This window comes from Cyprinodon variegatus, unplaced genomic scaffold (genome assembly GCF_000732505.1).
Source record: "Cyprinodon variegatus isolate N-32 unplaced genomic scaffold, C_variegatus-1.0 Scaffold676, whole genome shotgun sequence".
Lineage (NCBI taxonomy): Eukaryota > Metazoa > Chordata > Actinopteri > Cyprinodontiformes > Cyprinodontidae > Cyprinodon > Cyprinodon variegatus.
In genome coordinates, this window is record NW_015151129.1 from 301,149 (window position 1) to 329,018 (window position 27,870).

The 27,870-nt window shown below is 35.4% G+C and overlaps 2 protein-coding genes across 2 annotated transcripts; both read right to left on the reverse strand.

The window, feature by feature from the left end:
• Positions 1–233: 233 nt before the first annotated feature.
• Positions 234–15,074, reverse strand: LOC107097156. The gene is made up of 15 exons (XM_015394187.1): positions 14,592–15,074; positions 12,761–12,804; positions 12,106–12,164; positions 11,302–11,453; positions 10,923–11,140; positions 10,727–10,807; positions 9,124–9,294; positions 8,275–8,993; positions 6,336–6,815; positions 5,368–5,941; positions 5,215–5,282; positions 3,338–3,478; positions 3,035–3,198; positions 2,856–2,946; positions 234–930 (listed from the first exon to the last, which is right to left on the reverse strand). The coding sequence occupies exons 1-15, from the start codon at positions 14,622–14,624 to the stop codon at positions 848–850; spliced, it is 3,078 nt and encodes a 1,025-aa protein (XP_015249673.1). The 5' UTR covers positions 14,625–15,074; the 3' UTR covers positions 234–847.
• Positions 15,075–17,107: 2,033 nt separating this feature from the next.
• On the reverse strand, positions 17,108–20,732 carry LOC107097152. Its single transcript, XM_015394178.1, has 7 exons — positions 20,396–20,732; positions 20,125–20,269; positions 19,922–20,035; positions 19,625–19,769; positions 17,714–17,862; positions 17,497–17,636; positions 17,108–17,419 (listed from the first exon to the last, which is right to left on the reverse strand). Exons 1-7 carry the CDS (start codon positions 20,493–20,495, stop codon positions 17,268–17,270), a joined length of 945 nt encoding a protein of 314 aa, XP_015249664.1. The 5' UTR covers positions 20,496–20,732; the 3' UTR covers positions 17,108–17,267.
• Between the last annotated feature and the right edge of the window lie 7,138 nt (positions 20,733–27,870).

The following is a 27,870-nucleotide window of genomic DNA, read 5'->3' on the forward strand; positions in this document are numbered from 1 at the left end:
ATATTCGCTGCATCACTTAGCTTTCATATTTGGACCGTCTTTAAGGTCAGATGATCACCATTTATTAGCCGTCAGGATGAAATATAACACTAATTTCTTTAACCCTGTTCATTCTGAAGATCTTTGGTTTCCTCATTAGGGTCTGAAGGGGACATAGTTAAAGTGAGCATTCAACGTAAACTCATTTAATCCTGGCAACCACTGCAATTATGAAAAACACAGAAAACATGAGTTTGCAAAAATCATTTCCCTTTTATTTATACACTGAAGAGGAGTAAAACTCAGGTGGATTGTTAGTTTTTCTGCTTAAAAAAAGGACCTTTATAAAAATATGACTAAATGGTATGTTTTGTTTGCGATGAAATCCCCTTTCTGTTTCAACAATTTGCAAAGTATAGATTTTTTTTTCAACTGCAACACTTTCACAGCCTTTTCTCTTCTTTTGTCTTTTTTGTACAGTTTATTTTCTTAAATTAAAGGTTTGCTAAAGCAAAGCAAAATAAACAACCAGCAGTTTGCACTTATGCACTTCCTAGTATATATAAAATGCATAATAAAAACATATACTAAAAATACAAAATGGTTTTATAAACATTTTAGAGCTGACATTGTACCTTATGTTCAATTTAGGAAGACAGAAATCCAAAATAAATGCTACTTTACTGAGAAATGTTTTATGTTGTTGTTTTTTTTGGTTCTGCTGAAGCAGAATCCAAGTTAGAAAGAAATTTCTATACAAAAAATACAAAACATTTACATTTACAGCCTATATTTTCAATCATTCAGATTATCAGACCTTTGACAATTGAGCAGACATTTAATCATTGAATATACATTACATAAATCATCAGTCTAAAGTTTCTGCTAACATCCTCGTAAAGTACAGAACAGCTGGCTGCAAGTTGTCATTCTGGATGCTGTAGGCTCGTCCTGTGAAAACAGATAAACAAGATTTAGACAAAAATGGTAGCTTTATGAGATTAGGAACTGAACATATATGCTGAAACAGGCCCCATATATAGGGTCCTAAAGACATCCCTGATGCTTCCTGTCTCTCCTCACACTAAAGTGTTTTCCTATGACTAAGCGCCTCTGCAAAGAGAGGGTCCTAAACAGGCTCGGACTGGGAATGATTTTGGCATTTTTCCATCTACACCAGCCCACTTATGAATACACATTGTGGATTAACCAATCTATTTTCAAGTATCACATGACAACTGTCACCTAGACGATTTTACTGCCTTTGGTTATTAACAGGGACACAACGGTTACTGCTGCTGCTGCATAACATCCACACTCACCACATCAGCAGGGTTGCTAGATGTCACTGACTCCTGTTCATAAACCGCCTGGATATATGAAATCTCGCCCACTTTGAACCAAAGTTTATTGATCTCTTAGGCCATAAATCTAAAGAAAAATTTTTTTTACTGAGAGACAGCCATCCTAAACTGCCAGATTGGGAAATATCCCAACCTAGAAACAATGCATGTAAGACAGGAAACGTTAGTCTTTAGATGCAAAACCCTAGCCTGACGTAGTCCGACTCAATTCTAGTCAGAATATGAGTCTGATACTGCTCCATAGAGCTGTGATTATGGGGCGTGTTTCGAACGAACCAGGAAAAAAAATGCCTCTGCACTCAATTGGATAGACCTACAACCAATAAGAGCAACGGAGTGCGTGACGTATGTTAAGCGAGGCATAGTTGTTGTCCACAAAAATCAAAGCGTGCATTTGCACGCCTAGAATAAGAAGATGAGACTTGATAGCGTTTCTCTGTTCCTCTTTTAAAATTAATTTGCTGTCGATATCTTCTAGAACAGACCTAATAGTAGAATCTACTCACCCAAACTCTCCAGCGGCAGCCATTATTGTTGTCACCCAATGCGCACTTTGGTCACGTGGTTGATTACGTTACTCTTGATCATCTGTCCATCATCGTATAAAGCCCGCCCTGACAATTTGATTGGATCGCCTGACAGTGGGCGATAATACTCGCGCTACTATGGAGCAGAGCCAGACCGAACTTCCCCGAACTCAAACCTTGTGGGCGGGACTAAGTTCGGACTGGCACCCAGGCTAGCAAAACCCCATCATGCACCGCAAAATATTTTTGCAAAATATTCAAACATAAATTCACCAAATATAGGAGGAACATCGTAGTTTGGATTAAATACAGCATTTTAGTTTTATTATAATTTAATTTGTTGCAAGGATTTTACAGTTTGAAGAAATAGAAAATTGTCACAAAGTTGTGCATAACAAGGAAGGGCTAAATATACTGCATGCATCATTTAGGTAGATAATATTGTATTACTTTTTGAGCTCCTTGAGTTACTGTCACAGGTGGGCCGGTATGATTTAAAGAGGGCCGGCCTTTGCATGCTGAAATTAGGACCGGGCAAATGCCTGGTATCACAGATTACTGTCCGAGCTAAAATAGGCTCAACTGTTAACCTCTAATCTGGTTATTATCTATGGCTGAAAAAATGAAGGATTTCACTGAAGAAAAGAAACAATATGAATTTTGTTTGACAAATTCAGCTGCCCAATCCCAGGACGACTTTAAGATGCTGAGAATTCACCCTTTAATCATCTGTGCCTAATCTTATACATCTATGCTTCTTTTTAACCATATGAAGTGGGAATAAACAAATGAGTCCCCTTTCTAACATTTTTTTTTCTTCAGTTTAAATTGTTAATTAATATTTTCCAATAACTCTGTATTGATAAAATAAACTATAATACTTGTGTTCAAAATAGGCAGTCTATCCCAATGATGTGCCATTACTATTTGAATTGATCATATGGTAAAAAAAAAAAAGGGGGGTCTTTATTTGTGTTATTCTTACCAGACTCCACCATAAAAGCTTGTCCGGCTTTGTAATGAGAGACACAGCTGTCAACTGTAACACTCACGGAGCTCGTCAATAAGTTGAATATCTTGGGATGATAAAGAGAGGAAAAAACAAAATGAGGAAATAAAGCGACTAGTCTCATAACAGGTGGGAAAGAGTAAAAATTTACTGACTGTTGTAGCACTGTGATCCACCCAGAGTGGTTTCTTCATGTAGGAGCCCATGATCAGCTTTCCAGAGCAGACGGCGCTGCTGTTGATGTCCACCTGGATACCCAGGGCTTGGTCCCGGTAGAAGTACCACTGAAACATGTCAGGAGAGATGGTAGCACTTCCTGCTGCAGATTTAAAATGAATGAAAAATTACTCGGTGGGTGGCATACTTATAATTTCAAAAGCATTGTATATAACAGGAACACAAAAACCATTTAAATCCTAAATAACACAAAGAGATGCATATTAAAGACACAAGTTTACCATCGGCTTCTGTGGACCAGATTCTCTGGAACAATTCAAGGAGTTTTTTCTGATCCGTTGAATGTAAAGTCAGCGGTTTGAGGGGAGGGGCACAAAAATCAGCCATAGACAGCGCAGATCTGACTATGGATGATGGAAGATCTGGAAAACAGATACAATAACGTAGATATAAGGGAAAAAAATAATCTGGAGGAAACAAATGGCAAAAAAAAAGTCTGAAAAATGCCCTTTTCCATAAGAGGTAAATGGAACGATGTAAGCTGTATACCTTTGTCCAAGTTAGCAACACACCCTGAATTTTTTATCCCCCACAGGGGTTTTAAATATTGCAGCATGGCCGCACCTCCAGCCTGACAAGTGAAACAGCCAAATGTGGTAAAGTCGTTTTAACTAATTCATCAGAAAACCATTGCTCTCCACTGAGCCGGCAGAGAATCCCTGCAGTTCAGTTAAAACCTGAGATGTGGATCCAAAGGGGTATAATCACTGAACGAAATCATCCACACTTCTACATCTTTTCACCTGATGGTTTCTCTCTAAATCTCTCCTAATATGACTAAAATCCTCACATTTTTGGCACAGGTTACTAACTCCACCAGGTGATGGATCAGTCTTTTATGTAGTTCAGAGTATTTATGCTTTATAAATTAGTTCTCACGCCAAGGACCCGTCAAAGATTTTAATGTTCACTGAAAATCGGTTTTACAGAAAGTTCATTTCCATCAGCTGGTGTTACATTCAGAATCACATTTCTTGGCACCTCAGCAAAAGATGTAGAATAATTCTTGAAATAAACATATATTTTATTAAAAATGCATAAAGTCTGCCTCTTCTGTATAATCCTATCTTTAGTTGTGTAGAGCCTTGTGTCTTCTGTGAAACTCACTCAGGAGGTTTTCTAAGGGATTCAGATCTAGAATATCTATGAAAGGTTTTCAGCCCTTTAAATTCATTCTATGTTGAATTTTTTGGTTGTTGACGACCCAAATAAAATTTAAAAAACACCAGATTTTTTTGAAATATGCAGGCACCTTAAGTCCATGATGCTGTGCACGCTTACAGGCTTCTTAGGGTGTTTAAGGAAAAAAAGAGTCTCACAACATCATTGATTCTGCACTTAACAATGAGAAAGATGTGTTTTTTTCCATCAGTAGTTCTTTATTTAACGCTGTTAATTGCAGAGCTTAGAGAACTGAATTTATCCAAGTGTAATGGTTGGAGAGTAAAGGACTTTATCCTGCATTACTCATGCAACTGGTTGGATGGTGGATGCCATCTAATGGTTGTTCTGGGACCTCAAAGTACTAATATCTGCTGCACTTCTCTGTTTTCTGGGGGAAAAAAACATTTCATGTAAAGTTTCTTAATACTCTGCTAAACATAACATAGGTTTAATAAATTATATTATTCTAATAAAGCTAAATTAAGGGTGTTAGTAAGTTTTGCACTAAAGTTTTTTCTAAATAAAAACACAAAATATTGGACCTTTTTTCAGACTTAAATATCAATATTGGATTATTCTTTTAATTTATAAAATACTATAACATAAGAATAAATAATTTCGAATGTTTGGCATGCTTTTAAAAGAAGTACTAAGAATCAAAAAGCTAAATTATGTTTTATGTTTGTAGCCAAACCAAATAAAAACTCTCCTTCCATGGCTCTTATATAGCTTTGGATTTTGTGTTTTGGTCAACAAGTATCTCAGGAACCGCAGCTGGTGATGCAATGTTGTCAGGTTTAAATGTGAGAGCCAAAGTGTTTTAGAACCATTAAAACCATCATCCTTTCATGCCATTTATCCACACAATGTTGATACTTTACACTAGAGAACAGAAACATGGAGAGAGAAAAAAACTGATGTGACTGAAACATACTCATGTCATCATCGTCATATTTTTCCAGCTGGATCATGGAGGAAGGACCACTTCTCAGGACTCTTGACCTGTTAAAGGGAAAAACAAAACAAACAAAGAGTCAACCTGATGGGTTTATGGCTAAAGATGGATGTGATTTCTGCTCTTCCTTACGTGAGCTCAGTCTGACACAGTCTCTCCTGTGGGATCAACTGGGAACATTCATCAGCGTCCGCTCCGCTGGGTACGCCTGCATGCAGCCCGCTGCACATTGCAGGGCTGGTGTCAGTGTTCTCCTCTGTGGGCTGGGACGTGACGTTACGCCTCTTAAACTGATGTGCGTCTCTGTTGGTGGCCACAGCGAGGGTCTCTGTGGCTGAAGTGAAAATGTCTGCAAGAGAGCGTTTGACAGTCTTTGGAGCAGAGCGTGGCTTCTCTGGAGCTCTCCGTTTTGTCTTTGATGCAGAATTGTCCTGTCTGGGAACAGCCGGTCTGGTTGGTGCCCTTATAGGCCGTTTTTCCTTCCCTTTCTGTTGTTTTGGCTCCTTTAGGGGAGACTGTGGGGCTAAGACTTCCAAATCATTAGCCTCTGAGTGAACCGCCCACCAGTCGACTGGGGGTTTCCTCCTCCGCTTTCTTGATTCGGTTTCCCCCAGCTGCTTCTCTGACTGAGACTGACTGGCTGTAGATGTGGCTGATTTCTGAATATTGGGGATGTGATGATAAACCTTTGGAAATGGTTCACCTCCTGCAACGGAAGCACATTTAAAGGTTTGTGGAAATTTGGACAACTGCTTCTATATGGGGATTCAAAACAAAACTAACAGGAATCAGGAACACTAAGGTGCTAAAATTTGAAAAAAAAAAAGCATTGATTTTCTGTAGTTATTTATTTCTATCAATAAGTTCTACAAATGATGAAACAATGAAAATTTGGCTTCAGTGGGGATTATGTATACTTTAAATATTCCGTAAAAGTTCAAAAAAACTAAAGAATAAAAGTAAATAAATAAAAAAAATAAAAATCCACTGGACTTGGTTTCCAAGATTTGAAGACGTTTGGCTACCTCTCCAGGAAGCTTTCTCAATTAAATAAGCTTTAAATAAGCCTTCAAATGACTCTTCAGCCGTTGTGATTTTACCTGAGTTGAGGCTTTGGTCTCTCTTGGAAAACGAAAAGGGTCTTGGATCCTGATCCAGATCCTGATCAGGGATCAGCGGCTCCTCAAGCTTATCCTCAACTGGACTGTTTTTTTCAGTTTGTTTTCTCTTCTCTTTTCGCCCTTTAGTCTGTCTTCCTTTATTCTTTTTAGCTTTGTTGGTATGATCACTGAACACATTTTTGGGCTCTATCGGGTTTCTTCTTGAGTAAATTTTGTCTTTGTTCTTTAAGGTGGAAGGACTCGCTATGCTGGACTCTTCTGTTCTCTGTTTGGACATTTTGAAGTTTAAATTGTCTGCTGCTTTGTCTGAGCTCTGAGGAGTGCTTATCCACCATTCACCAGGCATCTTCTTCTTTCTTTTCCTTAAAATCGGAAAATCTTCTGATGAACTGCTTTTATATCCAGTTGACTTTTCGTCTTGCTTGGCCTCTTCATCCTCTTTTGATTTTGTGTCTTTGTCTGTAGGGTAGAAAGAAAGATCAATAAAATGTCAGCAACTACTTATATACTATTTGACCTTTAAGACAAAACGAGTATGGAATCATGATTAGCACAGCACAGCATAATTCCAGTCTGTGTGTGGCCTATAACAATCAGGTATGAACAAAATATAATTGCTTTTATATAAATTCCCAACTAATTTCAGAAACCAAATCATTTTTAAATAAAACACAAAATTAAATAACAACCCACTCAAAGGAATAATTATGTAAAAACAGTGGAAAATAATAAAGGCCAGAGAAAAAAAAGACCACCTTTGTTATTCAAAAAAAGAAAATAAGGATGGCCTAATAATCTTTTTCTATGAATTTTATACATCTTTCATTTCAGTTTAGATACAATCTACTCATAATTGCTACAGTGGCATAGTTTAAGCTTAACCTGGATAAAAATCCTGTAAAAAATATATCTATCAAAGCTCCATTCTGCTCTTCTATCATGCACCGCTTAATCAGAAAAAGAATGTGAACACATGAATCAATTAGCAAAATAATCATTAGCTGTTGCAAACTAAAATTATTTCAATAATAAGCCAAAAAAAGTAGCTTCGGTGAATGCGTCAACATCAAATAACACTAAATAAACGCCAAAGATAAAACACCTTTCCACTTCAACTAAAAGAAGCCAATATTAAATGTTAAAATTTAGTGTAAATTTCATGAAAATTGTATTATTTATACTGTAGAGGAAGGCATAGCAGCCTATCCCTCATTGGAGCAGATAATTAATCCATCAAGGGGAAAAAAACTAACTCAGAATGCTCATCATCATGCCAGCCTTTTACTCTTGATTTTAGAATTTAAACACTTAAACACTTTTTTTTTCAGCTTTCTTATTGTGATTCCATTGTCACAAGTACAGAGCAATGAAATGAACTCTCTGCATTTACCTATCCCCTTTGGGGAGCAGTGGGCTGCCAATGTGCGGCGCCCGGGGAGCAGTGTGGGGTTAAGGCTCTTTGCTCAGCAACCCACAGTGTCAGTCTGTGGGAGTGGGCTTGAACTCAGAACCTCTGGATTCCAAGCACAATGCCCTAACCACTAGACCGCCACTCCCCGAGATAAATTTTCAACTAGCAAAAATCCCGCCTCAGATAAACCTTATAGGCTACGATACTGCCAATGATCAAAATAATACAGATAAAAAAATACTTAAAAGGAAGAGCCGTGAGTCTATTACTTTTATAGACTCATAATCAAAACAGTTTAAATCATTTCTGTGGCCTATCAGTGTCAAGAAAAAGGAACAACTCATCCCAACTGTCAATTGCTAATAACAAATGAAGTCTAATTAAATTGATAAATAATGCAAAAACTCTTACAACATATTTTTTAGTGGTTCATTAAAAATAAACTTGCTTAGTTTTATATTTTAGAGTTTATAAACCTAAATTTGTGGGTTGAAATGATGACCTTACCTGTAAAGCCCCTCAGCTCATCAGTAGCTGCTGCCTCCTGAACACTGTGCTTCTGGCCTTTTTCTCTAGAAAAATCATCCTGCTGTGGTTCCTTCACAGCTGCCGGCTGTTTTTTCTTCTCTTTTAAAGAGTTTGTTCCACCCTTTGGAGTATTTTCCTTCTTATCTTTTAAATTCTTCTTCTTGGTAGACTTGTGTTCTTTCGTTCCAGTTTTCTTCTCGGCCGGTGCTTCTTTGTCTGGTTGCACGATTGTTTTATCTTTGGGCCGATCTTCTGTCTTATCGCTCTGTGCTGATGAAACTCTCTTCATTTGTTTTTTACTCTTTGGTTTTTCCTGCTCCATCGGGTCGCCTGCAGGTAGTTCCTGGTGACTGAGTAAATCCCCTTTGTGATCGGCAGAAATGACCACCTCAGGGTTTTTCTCTTTGCCTTTCTTTTTCTTTTTCCTCTGATCAACAGCCTGACTGTCCGGTTTGCTGATGGCTATTTCTGCCTCTTTTTGTTTTTCTGGAACCTCCACAGGACAATCTTTTGTCTCTTTGTCTGTTGAACTCTCTTTATTAGAGCTAGGGCTCTTACTCAGCTTCTTTCTCGCAGTCGAGACATTTTTCTTTGGAAAAGAAAACTTAAGCGGTGCATCATCTTCCAGAATTAAAAAGTCATCGTCAGGCTCCAAAGGAGGAAGAGGAGGAGGCGCTTTGACTGGAGGTTTCTGGGCCCTTAAAAAAGAACACAAGGGTGTTGTTCAAACAAATATGAAAAAGGCAACAACAAAGTAATCCTGATGCTATATTTATAAGAAAGATCTAGTTAAACAGATTATTATAGCGTGCTTTTAGCCATGCTTACTGTGAGAGTTCAGATTTTCTTGCCAGAAGCTTGTTCATGAAACTTGCCATGTCGTTTCTCACACCAGGAAAGATATGTGCAGGTGGCTGGCTGGAGACACATTTGGACTGTTTTGTAGGAGAAACAACTTTAGGCTCTTCTACGACAGATTTCTTGATGTTTTCACCCTTGCTGTTAAAGATAAAAAACACATATTGAATAAGTTTGAACTCATAATGTGAGCGGATCAAACCTGATCAAGTCTACTTATAGGTTAATTGCTATAAGCCCTGGATTTATTGGCATGGCACAAACAACATTCAGTTATCTATTTACTTCAATGTTTTAAACAAGAATATAAGAATCATATCCTTATTATTGCCACTACTTTTACATTATTTGTCCACTAGATGGCACCAGAGAGCGGCTCATGAGGTGAATAATTGGCTGAAAAGCCTCAGCAGTTCAAGAGGCTGAATCTTCACCAGTGCAATGCTTAAAAGTGTGTTTCATTCCATAACGGGTTTCTTCTGACTGCGTATAACGTTAAAAAAAAATTATTTACTGGAAACGAAATACATCCAATTTGGAAGACTTGAAGAAAAACTTGAAAAAACCTGCTCAAAAATCTTTGCTGTGAAAACTAAAAGTGGGGTCAGCATTTAATTAAAATGGAACCGATGACTTTAGTTTACAGCAAATAATAAAGCATTCTTATAGAATTATATACCTTAATTTCCATTTTATTAATCATATTGTTTTTTCAAATATCCAACAGCGGTGAAAAATTATGTCATGAAGGAGGAGCTAAGAATTTTAAAACGATGTATTTACGTAATGCACATAACAGCAGAAATCCATTGATGACAGGAAAAACTGAAGTATTTTTCCCCCAACTGCCAAAATCTTTTTGATGTAATTGTTGGAAAGTCAAAGAGCCGAGACAATTGGCTGAAACTAGATCAGGTTAAAACGATTTAACAGTTACCAATAAAACGTCCATCTGAATGTGACCAAAAAGACCTTTAAAAGTATAGAAGACGATCTTTTATTTCCGTTTGGATCATCTAAATAAGTGGTCCTGCTAATTGTCAATCATTCTGGTGATACGTTAATGTTAGGCCGTCCTACGTGCTCATCCCGAGTAAGCTATATTTTTCAGTCAGACAGTCATTGAAGCTCATCTTTCTCACTGCGGTACTTTGAAAATGGTCAAGGGTTGTAAGAGAAAAAGTGTCCATGAAGTGTATGAGAAGAAAAGACAGGCCTCAGAAGAGGCAGATATATCCCAGAATGCTTTGTCAGAGAGCTCACTATGCAAAGCATTATTGGATTTGCTGCTGTTGCCGTAGGCTGTCGCTACCTGACAGCAGCAACTAACAACAAAGATGATGCAGGCACCACACAGTGGACCAACGGGGAAGTTATCATCTGTCCGAATGGTATGTTGACTGAGTCCACTATATCAGGTCACATGACTCATTCAGTGACAGGTCCAACCTTCTCAAGTTACATTGTGGGGTTCTGATATGCATCATTTGCTGTTTGAATGCCACAAAGATAATTTAATATATCTCAAATCTAACCAGTAATTATAAAAAAAATAAATAAAATAAAAACTTACCTTGGAATATTAAGCTTTGCTTTGTGACTGAACACCTTGGTCAATGTAATCCGGCTCGGAGGAGAGTCCAGTTCATCAATCCTACAAAGAAAAATTATGTTAAAAAGATTTGAAAGGAAAAAAAAAACACTAAAAAGTAATAAATGTCTCAGATGTGTTTCTGGCAAGCAGGACTAAATAAAATAAATGCTTTTACTCTTCGGTGGATTGTCCATTGCACTGAGGTTTGTGAGTGGCTACGGCGTCTGGGTGAGATTCTTCATCCTCATTGATAAAGAAAATCGGTGTCACAGTAAGATCCTCATTCTCATTCTCGTCCTGCTTCTCTCTGGTCCTTTTGATCATATTTTGTATTATGGGACTGGAAGTCTTCATTGGCTCATGTATGTCGAATGGGACAAGTTCACTGGGATCCTAAACATATACAAAACAAATAATCAAATTGTGTCAGAGTCAATTAACATTCATAAAGCAAGGGCTGAGCCCATAAACATGACTGAGATTATACTGAAAAAGGGTCAGAAATAGTCCAAAAAATTATTCTCTGTAGCTTCAGACAAAATCGCTATACTGACTTGACCATGCAAGGAGATATGGGGTTCTGAAGGTTTTGCAGCTGGGAGGTCTTTATGTGAAGCCGGAGAAATGGACTCCTCACTGTGAAGAGTTTCAGAAACAGAACTCTGCAGCAACACTAATTGTAGGTTTGGCTCAGGTGCACACACTTCTGGAGAAAGAAAAACAAATGAACGTTTTTTAATTGGTTGGAAAAAAAAGACACAATAAAGATAAGAGCATTAAAAAATAAAAATAAAAAAAAACAGCACACATAAAACATCATACAGCCTGAAACGGGTTCATTATAATCATACAAGCTTAAATCAGGGAACACCCCCCATGTTTGAGGTATTACTCGTTTGATGTGCAAATAATCTAGAAATCTAAAGTTAACAATAGCAAAAAATATGCAAACAACACTTGGATTTAGTCTAGATACCATTCAAAACTAGTATTGAATTTAAATGTAGATTTTGAGTATCGATACTTTTTGACAACCAAAGAAGTGGGAGGGGTGGGTCCTTAATGCCTGTCAGTACCCTACAGAAGTGACTGCCTGCTTGTAGAAATGCTCTACATTTATCATTTATCATTAAAGGAAAAAGGCCAGACACACACAGGTGTGTTACAACACATCTGTGTGGGAAAAGGAATTTCAGGACCCAGCCATCCATGATGGGAGGTTAAGTAGATTTAAATCCTTCTCAAGATATTATTACAATCTTTTTTATATTCAATAAAGTATAGAAAAAACAATGTTCTGTTATAATAACAAAAGAAAGTATTCCCCCCCAGCAGATCCCACTTTAAAAACCACTGACCATCATCAAACTTGCTGACATCCTCATATGTGAAAGTCTCTCCGACTCCATTAGGCAAACTGAAACATAAAGTGCAGGAGAAAAATCCTATTTCAAATTATATATATATATATAAAAAAAAAAACATATTGCTAGACAAAAATACATGAAATACACATCACCAATAAATGCACTGGATTCAAGATTGGATTATTATAATTGAATAATACACCCAAATTCACTGTATCTTGTTAAAGCAGAAAATAAACATTTTTAAACTAACAATGTCACAATATAAAAACTGGAAAAACAATTAATTATGCGTTTATTACCAATTACTGAAAAATGTGGAGAGAGTATTTTGGGGCATTTATTGTGGAATTAGTCCCAGATTATACCTTGATTATGACAACTTAATACCCAGCTTAACGTTTAGAGAAAAACATCACATCGATTTTCCTCACATTTGGAGTAATTTCATTCAAAAGAGTTCCCCAAAGAAATCTAGCCGCCAAAATCGCATTAATAACATAATTATGCCTAACCTGAAATGTTACGAGGAATTATTCCCATATGATATAAATGTTGTTCATCTACATGAGATTCTATTGCATTCTACTATAAAAAGAAATAGGAGAAAACAGATGAATAGTCTTCTATATGAACAGAAGCATACCTTTGCTTTCCTGTAAAGTATTCCAGTTTCTTCTTGGTAATCCTCTGTGAACAGAGAAAATCAATCTGCTTATATTTACAAAGAAACAAATAGCAGAACCAGGGTCATTCCATAAAGAACGCTAATAATTAATCCAATCTGTTAATACTCTTTAACATCGCATGAGATATTACATTTCCTTGATCATTTTAAGTATTAATGTACCTTTCAATCTTTTGAGATGTAGTTAAATAATAAACACAAAACATTCGTTGAAACTAAATCAAATAGACGGCGAAAAGGCTGTGGATATTTTGGACGAGGACAGAAATTATATACATCTAGGATTTTTTTTTCTTTTTGTTTCACTAACAAAACTCTGAGAAGTTAAATTCGGTGACCTTTTTTTCCATACCTTTGAACAAGCTTGGCTACAACCAGCTGTCTTTAAAGGTCAAAAATCACCTGTTTATAAAGCTTAGCATAAACACAGCTGTACAGTGGAGGCAAAAACAAACCATAAGAAATTTTGTTTACACTTCATTACAATTCATGTACAAAAAGAACAGAACAAGCATGGAGATACGAGCTCAGATTAAAAAAAGATTCACGTCTTTGAGCCTACATGGGACACACGATACACACTGTGATGGCAGTAGGGCAAAATGATTTTGTCAAAAAAGGAAAATTTTAATTTGCTCGACCAAAATTGCCACTCTAGTTTGATCTTCCTCTGCGTAGATGTAGATGTGCGTTTTCTAAAAATGCACAGATATTGTAAATTACTGAGCTCTACAGCAGCATAATTCTGTGGGACAGTTTTTTTTTCAGAAGGGGAATGGGAGCTAGGGATGCACTCATACCAATACTGGTGTCAAGTACTCCTGAAAAACAACTCAAACTGATACCTCTTCTATATTTGACAAAGATCACAGTATCAAAACAATTATGTTTAATTAATTGATCAATTCAGTCGGGCGCTTTATAAAATAAGATGAAAACTTTTCACAAAGCTTTTTTAGGCACTTGTATTGGTACTCTGTATCAGAAGCAGTAACAATAACAAGAAGACCTGCTGATTACAATAATACCCTTTTTGTGCCAACTTCATTGCACAGTTACCATAAAATAAACGTTTTCAAACATTTAAGTCCCCCAAATGTTATGCTTTGTGGCATTCTGCACTTTAAAAGACTCACTTTTTGAACACCACAATGTATTAAATACAAATACTGTGAAAGTATACTATTTGATTTTCCATTAATATTTTTTCCCTATTCAGCTACACAACCATCCTCTTTAAACCCCTCAAATTGCACCATAAATGAGAGAATACCCGATTATTATGTAGACCTTAGTAATTTATTGATCTGCCACATAATGTCCTCCTTTTTGGTGCAGCAGCAATGGCCCTCAATAAGGCATATTAACTTACATTTAGAAGGACACTTGTAGACTAACACTATTGGTTCATACATTTTAATAGAGCTAAGATGTGTAATTTATAGGTTCTGAGCTACTTCAATAAGATATAAATTGATGTGTCGATACTTCGTAATGGTTTCATCCCATAACATAAATCTTTAATCAAATATAACGGATCAAGTGTAAATGAAACATATAAAGATGTTTGACAAGAAGTGTTAATTTTAAAACGGGTTGGATCACATTAATGCCATTTCACTCCAAATTTTCTTGTACAAAACATAAACAAAAAAGAATTCCCCCGCCCATCGTTTAGCACTACAAGCAAACAGAGCAGGGCTAAAAAAAAAAAATCAGATACAGGTTAGCCTGTAGCTCTTCAATATATCATGGGTGATAAAGAGACAACGAGAGCAAGAAAACCAACCTTAGTAACCCCAGTCCGGTACGGTTGCTCCATTTTTGTCTGCCAGGTATCAGTGTTTAAAACCGCAACGACGATTCCCTCATCTGTCGATGCTGAAGTTAACAGCTAACGGTAGCTTTCCTGTCTTTTCCAACTATTGGCTTATTTACTCGACCTTTTGAATATGTTAATGTCCACCCCGTTCTGGAACTACTGAAGGAACACTCTACTGTGTAAATATAAGTCAGTGGATGAGCTATTTTCATCAAACTTAAAATCATTCTTACAGAAACAATGGCGCCGTTGACTATTTATAAATAACCCGCGAAGTCTAAAACCTCTCCCCTGTGCCTGGTCTTACAGGTAGCCATGATTTTAAAGTTATTTACTTCAAAATCCAGTTTTTTCTTTTAAAATTATACTTTAGTAGGTTTAGAGTTAACGTAAGCCTACTAGATAGCTATCAAAACGAATTTTTACATTTGTAATATAGCCTGAAAGACAAAGTTTAGGGCTTCAATAACAGGGCTGTGACAGTGGGGTTCTTCTTCTACACGTCACTTGTGTTGCCTACTGCCCCCTGTAGGTTATTTAGAGGCACCGTAAGTAATGTCATTTTTGTGTTGGAGGGGTTGTTTTCCTTGAGTTATTTTAATTTTTTCCTAAATAAAGGCGCCTTACTGCCCGGTGCTCTGTGTTTTTTTTAAGTCATAACTGAGTTATTTAAAGAAAAATCTGGGTAAAAAACTTTTCTTGACACTAAATTTTTTATGTGTGCCTAAAAAACATTAAGTTTGTACAGAAGTGAATATTATGTTGTATACAGTGTCTTTTTCCAAAATGTGTTCCTCTTGTATAAATACCCAGACAATTGTTAATTTTATAACACATTACATTACACATTACATTTTATTTATGCATTTTATTTTCTATAATAACCCAACCTGTGGCTATCTATAGACTGTGTTTTTATACTCTTAAATTGTTTGTGTGCATGCATCTGTGTAAATGCATGCATGCAATTATGGCATGCATGTATGTGTGTCTGTATGCACATGCATACACATGTATAATGTCTTTCTGTAGATAGTGTTTTTCTTGGTCACTTGCATTGGGACTGCAGATGTAAATTAGCACTAGTGCTACAATCTGGCATATTTACGTTGTAGATGTTCATTAGTATGCACTGTCCCTAATAAATAAATAAATGAAATGAAAATGATGATGACATTGAACATTCAAAGATAAAATTAATTAAACATTTAACGGAAAATGTACTTACTGTTAACTATGAACAAAAACTCAAATTCAAATATCAAAAATGCTACTGTATATATTAAATTTGTACCGGAAAAAAATTGGTAATTTAACACATAACATTTTATTTGTTTATAATTTATTTTTAATATTTAAAAAGTTGTCTAAGTGTATTTGAGTTTAACACGTTTTTAGATTAAGAGAGAAATTTCTAAGGGTTTTTCTGAAGAAAAAAAAAAACATGTACATACTTTTTGTTTTGGTTTTATCTTATTTGAATCACTAGTGTGAATTTATCATGTATACGTACAAGACAAGGTTTGGACAAGGAAAAGGTTTTGGATAGATAAAAACAAACAAACAGAAAAAAGACCTTTTTTTAACTGATCCAAACAATAAGTATTTGATTGCTTTGTAAATCTAATTAATATATTTATGAATATGATTAGGGAGTTCTGGCTGCTTTATACAGAGAGGTATAGATAGAAATACAGACAGAGAGGCAGGCAGTGTCTTTAAATCAGTTAAACTGCACAACCTTTCATTCCAGTTGCTTTATCATCCATTAAAAAATGTTTTAATTTTTCACACAGAATGAAAACATTCTTTGAAATGAGAATTTTATTAACCGAGAACACCATGAAAAACAGTTATTTTTCAGAGTCTTGCATGTGTTTCTTTGGCCTACTAGTTTAGGATAATCTGATTCAAAGACATGACATGACGATATATTTTAAATTTACTGTTAGTTTAAATTTTTTTTTAAGTGAAAATACATGGCCCTGTTAAAGTCCTGTTATTATTACATATCTGATATTTAAAAAAAATGCCTCTGAAACAACCATTTTGCCTTAGATAGTATATGAGGATTCTATGTAAGATTATGACACAGCTTGATAAATTTGATTTATTTATGTTTACATAAACCATTAAAGCACTTTGAATATTAAATTTAAAGCACCATAAAAAACATTTACGTCATAGTCATGTTTAGATAATTATTTTCACACTAAGAAAATTATCATAATTAAGTAATTCAAACAAAACAATTAAAATAACAAGCAATGCGATAAAATCGGTAAAATAAAAAAGCTGCTTTTGTAATATAAGTAATAATTTAACAAAAAAAAGCATCAGAGAAGATATATATATCAAATATAAAACTGCTTAAAATATAATGATTAAGTACAATCCATTGTCTGCCTAAAGTAAAGTGACTATAATGTAGTCACAGTATTTCTATCCAAGTCTTATATAGATGCAAGGCAAGAACCGTAAGATATTCATAGTTCAGGCAGTCAAAGCTGAGAAGAATAGCAGAAAAATATACTGGAGCGAATGTTAATGTGGCAGAATTTACATAGAAATAGCCTATCTAATTTAAATAGAAAAAAAAAATACAGAAATGTATTCCTGCAATAGGATATGACATAAAAAGGCTTAGCGAAATATTTTTTTCTGCCTCTCAGTAATTTCTGGTACATCCAAGGCTTCAGGACTGGCATTTTTATAGAGTGGCTGTTTGGTGTTTCTCCAAACCACCAAAACAATCCGGATGGCGAGCAGCACACAGGAAACAGCCAGCAGGACAGCTACAAGAACACAATATATTAGACAGATCTTTGTTTTATATCCTCATGCTTAGATATGTGGCATTCCCTTTTCTTACCAATAAAGATGCCATTGCGGCTGGGTGAGGAGGCGTCATAATTCTTGGTCAGGTTTCCAGACAAAGCCCAGATCACAACAACGTAGGGAATAAAAACGTACCGCATGTGCTTGTCCAGGACAAAGTTTTCGACAACAAACCTGTAAAAATATTGATTATTTTTGCAAATCTTATTACCTTCTTTCTAAAGACAAATTGAAAAAGAAATCAGGCTCACCATGAAAGCAGAACCACAGTTAGAAGAGAGTAGGAGATGGTGGCTGAGTCTGCTGAGGACATGTTGGCTTCATATTTTAGCACTATAGTCAGGTTGAGGAGCGTTGCAATGGTTGTCCATGATGTGTAGATCATCACACCATTCAGAACCTGCAGATTCAGATTAAATTACATCAAAACAAACTTTTTCCTGTTGTTTTTGTTATTAAATTCTGTAAAATATAATCAGATTATGTCAGAGCCGATTTGCAGATCTTCCAGCAACAATTAATCAACACAGCTCAGCAAAAATATACGTAATGTTTAAATATCTGTGCTTTACATCACTGATATTACAGTGTTCATTAGACAATAAATAAATGTGCAAAAATAGCCACATCTTTGCAGTTACTCTTACTTAAGTAACATTTCTGGTTACAGAACAAGAGTAACTTTAGCTATTTGAGATCAGATCAACATATAGTAAACAGTATAGATACTGGCACTGGAATTTCTTCATCCTTTCCTAACATATGCACTAAATTTTTGTACATTTGGTTTTAAAAGTTTATGTTGAAAAAAAAAATTCCTGAATTGGTTATTTTGTAAGCATGCCATCTTTTTCCACTAATTTTTATTAAATGTTTTACTTTAAAGTATCACAATTTGCTCATAACTGTCTATATGATCAAATATTTTAAAACCTTTAATCAGATGTTACTGTATGAGTCAACAGTCACTCAGTCCTTCAGTAGCCATTTTACCAAGTACCTTTTTACTTTTGCTTTGAGAAAGTTGTCGGAGGGCTACTTACATAAGCTGAATAAAAAGACGGGTTCTTATCACTGTTTGACATTAAGTTACAAAAAATCTTTTGGAGATTTTGGGCTCATTTGTGGTTAAATAAATTAACGAAAATTGATGCTTGCCAGGATGTTTTTTGAAGACTTTTATGTTAGTCTTTTAGTTTTTTTCATAAACTAAGATTTTATATGACTTGAAAGTATTTCTTGAAACCCAGCTATGATATGATCTGTTACATTCATGCTGATTTTTGTAAAGTTTCTGTCTTGGTCATTTATATAAAATGCTGTGGTCATTTTTTTGCACATATCTGGTGTTGATGCTATTTTCACATATCCATTACTATACAAATGTCCACAGCTATATAATGATTATCTATTCTTCAGATGCACAGTACCGGTATGTATATTGTAAAAACACTGCACAGGGCAGTATTTCGTTTATTTTCTTCTCTCTGTTGCTTATTCTTTTTTTTTTTTTTTTTTTTACACTTATAATGTCCATATTTGTGAAATAAATTTTGGTGTAATCTTTTTTGCAGCTGTAACACCACAATTTCCCCATTTTTCTTTTCTATATTAAAGTGTTAGATTTTTTGATTCTCCTTTCTGATTATTTTTTTGCTGTTCATAATATTTTGGTCTTACATTCTCTAGTTATTTCCTAATATTAATAATAGATGTATAGCGTTCTTTCCTTTTAAACCATTGATACAATTCTCCTTTGGTTTCTTATTTTTCTACGTACCATGCTTCTATTTTCTCATCCTCTTTAGCTCCTTGCTATGTGCCTCTGTCCCGCAATTATTATTTATTAGGTTATTTTGTAGTTTATTAAAAAGAAACTAAACAAAAGCAAAATAAGAATGTTGAAAATCTTTCCTTATGAGGTGGTTCTATACAATCCAGGGGTAAATGTTTTGGAGTAAAATATCTATATCAACCCTAGAAGCAAAGCCATTACTGAAGCTGGTAAAAAGGGGAACAAAATGCTCTTTATTTTTTGGTATTACTGTGTGATTATTGAATATTTGTAAACCTAATATTGGTGATTATTCATGCTAAAGTTGGGTCATTAAGCACTGGTTTAGTTTGCATTCTGTGGCTGGCTCTGCATTACAACAACTTACCAACACCCGCAGGAGCCACAGATCTTTTTCAATTGTACTTTTTAGCCAGGGTCCATAAATGTGAAGTCTGTGGCAGATGAAGCCAACCATGCTGTAGTTTGTACAGATGATCAGGATGAGGAAAATAAGAGCAGGAATCATCAGTCTATGAAAAGAGAAAACAGATTAAAATGTTTTTGCTTTTTTGTGATTTTCAAAAAACTTGCTTTAAAAGGCATCTATATTTGGCTACAAGTTTGGTTTGCATTTTTAGAAAAGCAACCTAAAGCTTTTAGAGTATGGAGGGAAGGCTTTTACCCTCTGTCCCAAACAAGAAGCCAGGAGATATTAAATCCTTGATTGAGACACCAGCTGATGAAGAAACCATACGGCAACCCTGCAGGGCCGGCGTAGACGTATCCATAACCATTACTGCAGGACAAAACAATCAGGACACAATTTAATCCTTCATTTTGTCTTCATCACAGAGCCATTGTTTGAACATAGAATGTCTGAACTACCTTCTGAAAATACCAGAAACAACGTAGAGCATCATTGCTGCCAGCCAGATGTAGATGAGACCCCAGATGGAGAAGGTCCACCCTGAAGGAGTGAGCTCTGTGTCATATACAGCCGACACATTGGCTGTAGTGGTTGTATAAGGACCTACAAAACAAGAATGTAAATATGAATTCAAACTCAAGGGAAACTCATGTTTATAATGCTGCATGAATAATCGAAGTCTTCCAGCACACTAAGCTTAAAAAAGAAATAAAATATGATTCAACTCACCCACTGCAAACACAGACAGCACATTGAACACAAGGCTTATTGCAAAGACAGCAAACGATATGACAATGGCAGCAAGGCGTCTGTAGTTGTGCTCTGCCATTGTGGTATCCTGCAGTTATACCATTGACATACAGAGAAAAATACACATTTAAGGTATGAGAATACCAAATAGAAAATGTAATAATTAAATACTTCCTTTTGAACACACATTTGTGACATTAAACACATGGATTCACGTGTTTCTATATCATCTCGCATTTTACGCTAGTCAATAAAACCCCGGCAGCGTGAGAAGATAAAGGGTCCACACATGTATAGTATGCAGGAAGATGAACTTTTACATACCTTATTTGCTCCTTCTGATCTCCACTAAGTCGCTGGTGTAAAGAGAAAAAGGTAAATGCAGAGTACAGGGCAGATTAGCCTGTTTATATAGAAGGTTCATAGTTAGGTAAGGAGAACTTTTATGACCCACCATGAGAGGTCACGTGTGGCTCTTATCTTGTATGCACATACTGCTCGCTACAGAATACCTAGTTATTTTCAGACGACATGTATACATTTATATTACATTCCTTTTATTGTTAGAATTATGACTCAAATAAAATATAGTCAAAGCTATATTTTTTATTTTCCTATAACAGAGGACGTCATTCTACAAATAAGTCTTAGTGTCTTATATCAGGTGCAGTGTTTTTTATGAATTTTTGTTCAAACAAAAATTCATAAAAAAAGTAAAATGGAAGACATATAAATACAATTTTAGCAAAATAGCACATATATGAACGAGAGCAGCAAATAAAGCCAGATATAATAATAGTTTCATAGAAAGCTGGAATCAGCTGAAGTGTCCAAATGTTGCCCCCTAAGCTTTTAAACACATGGAAAAGGTTTCTGTTTAAGATTTTTCTATTTTCCTTGTCTCAAAATTCTGCTCTCCTCTCTGATTTTCTTTTTCTTTTTATTTGTGTTACTTTTATTCCAACACAGAGTAGACAGGTAAAGATTAACACCTTAGGTACAAAGTTGTTTTATTCGATAACATTTGTTTCATAAAGACTTTCCTCCAAGTGGAGTTGACACTGGCCAGATGACTACACCCCCACCCATACATGAGCTGATAACTCACAATAAGGAGATTACAGAGCAGATAGACACGTATGGGAGATTTAAATCCTTGTGTAAGAATGAATGTTCTCCTCTTTTATCAATGTTATACTAAATTAATTCTGAGTTTTTTACAAACTGATTCTTTTTCTAGTACTAAGTGGCCATAGAGTGGACTGAGGCATATCAGCCTCAATTATTATTGTCCATTTAACTTTCAGAAAGTTATAACAGCATAAAATTTGATTTCTATTAAAAGCAAGATGTTTTAGAATCATTCATGCTCACCTGAAAAAATATTAATTCACCCAATAGATATGGTCATGTAAAAAAAAAATGAATAAGCAAAAGAAAAAAAGAAAATGCATCCCCTTCACCCTGGAATAAGAAAGCAGCACAACTGTGAAAGTCACAAAATATGTGAATAGTCTTCAAATATTTTAATAGGGTTAGGTCTTCTTATATGCAACCGATTAATTTCAACCTAGCTTGAAAATTAACTGCTTAGAAGATTTAACCAGGTTATATGATGGCTGATGATCGGTAAGGCAGCAGATCTGAGTCCTGGATGTTGTATGGAGGAGCTTGGTGCACTACCAGTAATAGCTGAGGACATTTGTCCGATTTTATGTCTCTTGTTGTTAGTTTTCATTTTGCTTACTATTGTAGAATTAGTTTTCACTTAGATTAAAAAAAAATATCTTAAGCAGCACACAGTTTTATTTTATTTATTTGCTCTACATTTACATATGTTGTTTGAATGTAAGTTGGATCTGGGCTGCATTATTTAATTCTATTTACTGTACTGGTGGGGGGGCAAATAACCCTGATAAAAAATAAACCAACAATCCATATCTGCGCCAGCTTCGGGCATTTTGGTTATACCGACCAGAGCCTGATGCTTTCTTACATCAGCCGGTGCAGCTGCATTTAGTTCAGTCACAACAGGGTCGATGTTGTGACTCTATTGACTTTAAAGGCACAGGTCTGGGTAAAAAAAACTTATATTAAAATAAAAACTCAGTATCTTTATGGTGCTTGTCTCCATAATGAGGGTTCTTATAGTTCCTGCAATTTATTGATGCTAAAACATAAAATAGCTGTTTTTAAGTTAAACCATAATAGTTTGTATATATAACTTGAAACAACTTTTAATGATTAATGAGCAAGTCTCTGCTTTGAAAGAAAATGAAGTAAAATTACAACAGTAAACATTTTTTTTTTCATACATTTATTTAATATGCACATTTCTTCAATCAAATTTTTTATAATTTTACATTCAATAATATATTATTTCCGTTAGGAATGAATAACATCTTTCTGATTCTGACATCGTAATTGTTGTACAAATAAGTAATCCAGATGCATTAAATATTCAGTCAGTGGTAAATTTATATACCATAATAGAAAAGAAAGATGATCCAAAGGTCAAATTGTGTTGACAAAAAGCAAACAATAACATATAAAAACTTATAACATGTAAAGGACTAAAGGCATAGAAAATATAAAGAGCACCCAAATCAATCAGAGGCCTCAGAGCATAAGGCAGCCATATTTTTCACAGAGGCTTCATCAAGAGCCAGCAGTACATTCTAGGGTGAATACATGGTAAACTTCTCAGTGCATATAAAAAGGATTCTTAAAATTTCTCATGATTGCAGGATAAACTCTGAGATAAAAGAAGGCCTCCAACATTCAATCAAGAAGCTCACTTTAAAAACCTTTTCTGCTTCTCTGCGATCTCCATCGGGGACATGTCATCAGGGTTTACGTCTTTGTAGAGCGGCTTCTTGATTTGCCTCCAAGAGACGAGAAGTATCCGTGTGACAAACAGGAAACAGGCGACACCTAACAGGGCAGCTACAGTGGAGAAACGGTGGCGGTTAGTAGACTAAAAGTCATGATTGACAGAAGGTTGTGGCTCGGGATGAGTAAGGAAATTAACATATAACTATAATCATCACGGCCACACTGGGCGTAAAACTTGATGAATGAGAATTAATCATTGAAAGCCAACTAACAAAGCTTAGCTGGAACTTTAAAAACATACAACTCCTCGTGAGTGAAGAGTAATATTGGTGTGGTAAAGTGCATTAAAGTTCAGTTTTGTATATTTCCTAAAAACAAGTAGGGAACTATGTGCAATAAGCTAGTCTGTTTGGGAACTTTTTCCCCCCCTCATCAAAAGAACTGCAACTTTTATGCAACCACAGATTCCCTTCATCTAATATGTGCAAAGCTATTAGAACCCCAAGTTGTACTGCAGTTAAATGTGACTCTGCAAATAATACCGTTTACTTAGGGGTTCTGAAAACAAAGGCACATCAAATTTGTTCGAGTTTCATCTTTAAAACAAACAAAAAAAAAAAATAAAAATCAAGTATCCTTGTTTATCCCTATTTATTCAATTTTCCAAAAGGACACATATGACATAAATTCTTTTTAATAGGTATACAATCTGTTTAGCAGGGCTTTATATACAGCTGATGTTTTATAGAGTGGCTATAGTCCATCCTTGTTACGTTTTCTACTTCTACATTGATTTGGTTTGTTATTAATTTTCCATCCCAAATCATTACCCTACCACTACTCAGTAGTCTAGTTGTAAATAACAAAAGAATGGGGGATGATGGAATTTACATAATGGAACATAGCCTTATTAATATAGTCTATTAACCTAGAGTAATATGCATGGTATGGTTGTTACATGTCAGGTAAGCCGGTCATTGACCTTGACCAAGGCACCTTGGACCAATCCCTGGACTGGCATGGCTATCACTGACTCTACATAGCTACAGACAAATGCAGAGGACAAATTTCCCACTGGGATCAGCTTTATAGTCAGGTAGGTCACTTCTTTGATTTTATTTATTTTCCTCAGGCTATCCGTAAGCCCGCCAAATATTGAAAGGGCAATATTATTGCCATTAGTGTTAATATATAGCAGAAATTGTACACACTCAGTAATAAAATGTCACATGGGATGATATGGGGGGTTGGTTATTTAAGAAGGGGGATGATTATTAAGATTTTTTTAAAGAAGGGGGATGTGCCACTACTGCAAATACATATTATCTGTAATAAAGATTTCTGTTCCATTCTGTGCTGACAAACCATGCAAATGTCTTATTGTTTTTACACCAAACTAAATCATAAAGCTTTACCAATAATGCTGAAAGGCACCGAGATCAGCAGCCTTTTTCCTCACCATTGAAGATGTTGTTGCGAGTGGGATCAGCAGCGTTGTAGTTTTCCGTAAAGACGCCCGTCAGCGCCCATATCACGACCGGATAGACGGTGAGGACAAACCTCACGTGTCTGTCGAGGATAAAGTTTTCCAGGAAAAACCTGAGACAGAAAAGGAGCCAAGACATTACCGACCCCTTTTTATTCTTTAGTCAGATAAAGTTTTCATTTTTGTCTGATTTGTACATACCATGCAACCACCACCACAGTTAAAAGAGAAAGGGAAATGGTGGCAGCATCTGTGTCGGATACATTGGCGTTGTACACTAGAACGATGGTCAGGTTAACAAGGGACGCTATGGTTGTCCATGTGGCATATATGGCAATCCCATTCTGAATCTGCAATACAGACAATTTAATGATTAAGACAGATTCTGACACAGTGGTTGAGAAGGTAAAGGGTTGTGTTGCATATCTGACCAGCAGTCGATGGAGCCACAGGTCGACTCTGTGATATTTGTTGAGCCAGGCTCCATACTGGCTCAGACCATAGCAGGAGAAAAATATCACTACGTAGTTAGTCAGTGCGATTAGGATGAGGAAAGCCAACGCAGCAGGCATGAACCTTGGAGAAAAAAAATAAAAATACAGTTTGAATAAAACAGATATACAGCTGTTTCCCTCTGCTTTAATATGCATTAATTCTCCTGCTTATCTCCTAAACAAAGGTCAGCTTTATCACAGCACTGCATACAGAAATCCAACAGTTTTAGTCTGCGAACATGTGCAAAAAATAGATAAAACGCACCCATAAAGAACTTTCATTGACCTTTGAAGACGAGGTTAACTATGCATTTTGATCTATGGTTTCGTCTATTTGAAACCTGTTTCAATTAAATGAAACCATTCATCATGCAAACCATACATCTGGGTTTGCATGATACACATAAACAAATCAACAGACAGGTTTCAAGTCCTTTTTTTTGGAGGGGGTGGATCATCTATTTTTATTTTTATCATTTTAGAATCTAGAGCTAGAGAAATCCAAGAAGAACCCCACATATATGTTGCAAAATGTTTCATAGACATGTTTTGTTAAGCTAATTGCACATGTTAAAATTATTTCTGTTCTTCCTAATCAGACTCTTTCTGGCAAAAAAGTATATAATCCCTAAATCCATTTGACCCTTACACTGAATACAATAAAAATGACAAGTAATTCTCAATTTATTTCAGTTATTTATTTCATTAATTGACCAATAAAACTAATATTTCATGACATATATTTATAAAATAATGTTACCACCTTTTTTCAAAGAAAAATAAATATTTTACAAAAGAATGTATTATATAAACATCAGTTTGTTGTCTATCCACTGAACAACAGGAAAAATAATGGTCTGAGTACATATGATATATGTAATACCTAAGGTTGTTCCTTGAACAGTGTGTCATTTAAGCAGCATTAATAAATAATTAATTTTAAATGGAATCTTTGATTTCAATGGTTAAACTAATCCTCAGAGTGATTAAATTAATTGAGCTGCAATATTTCCTTACTTTTATTTTGATTTTTGTCATTGCATCAAAAATTCTATACCTCTCAACTTAAAGACAGTATCTTATGCACTAAATGTTTCCTGTAGATAAACTGGTTACATATTATCCTGGACTTTAAACGTAACTTACAAGATGTGATAGTTTTCTGCATTGTAAAGCATTACTTTAAATTCCAAAAATAAGGACTATCTCTGTGCTGAATTCTACTAATAACTCCTGTTCTGTAAAATAAGAGTATCTGAAGATTATTGCAGAAGATACTACTTACAAATTCTGAAAATGATTTTTACTGATATAAAAAGACATGAACTTACATCCTGTCCCATAGGAACAACCAGGAGATGTTTAAGATGAGATTCAAGCACCAAAACGCATAAAAGCCGAGCGGTAAAACTGCAGGGCTGCAGTACACATAACCATAGGCATTTCTGTGGAGAGGATTCACAAATAGTCAAACTAAACATCGCTTTATAATGTTTCACTGACATCAAATCAATTTGAGTTGCCATTTTTTGTCCCTTACTTCCTGAAGATGCCAGAGATGCCGTACACCATCACCAAAGCCAGAAAGATGTAAATGATGGTCCAGATTGTGAAGGTCCAGCCTGATGGCGTGAGCTGGATAACGAACTGAGCAGAAATATTGCTGGTGTCGTACAAGAAGGGGGCTTTAGGGTACAAATGCAGAGAACAAAAATATGACAAAAGTTGAAAATTCACCAAACATGCAGAAAATTTTAAATAATGATATAATTACGACAAGATTTGCTGGTTTTCTACCTATATTTTTGGTGTTATTGCAAGTTTTGTATCAGAAGTTAAAATTTAAGAAGTAATCACATTTTTAATCAATCCAAAGCTAACTTATGTTGCAATGAACATTATAACCGAATAATAATCATCTTAATTATAATTTTCACACTAAGACTTACAACTTCCTGCAGCCGCCAGAGCAGAGAAGGCCATGGTGATGATGAAGATGATCAATGCCATCACAATGGCCATCAAAAGACCAATATTGTGTTTCGCCATTCTTGATAATTCAGCTTATCTGAAAGCACAAAATAATTACAGATCAACCCATCTAGAAAACAAGGGGAAATAGGAAGCTGTCAGAGCAAACTCTCAGCAGCATTACCAGAAACTGATTATATTAGCTTCGTGCTCTTGGAGGAGAATTCTCCAGTGAGACGTATAAGACGAGGGTCTTCTCTTCAATAGAAAAGGCTGTGTTGGGTAACAGCAGGTCTTTTATGATGTTGGGTTTATGATTCATCAGCACGTTTACATGGTTTAAACTTACAACATGAGAGTAAATATTTTCTAGACACATCTTTTTAAATAAAAAAAGAAACAAGGTTCCACCTAAACTGACTCCTGTTTACGACTCTTTTCAGTAATTCTAAACATATAAAAAGTAAGACTTTGCCCCCTATACTATGTTGGATAACATAATATTTATGATGCATTCATATGTTTGTGTAAGTTTTCTGACCCAATCACTGCATTGCTCCTTCAGAATCAGCCAATAGGAAATGGGAATTCTACTGAGCCTGATCTCCAAGTTATGAAATGGTGGACTAATCAAAATACATCATGATAATTGTATTGCATGAAAAATG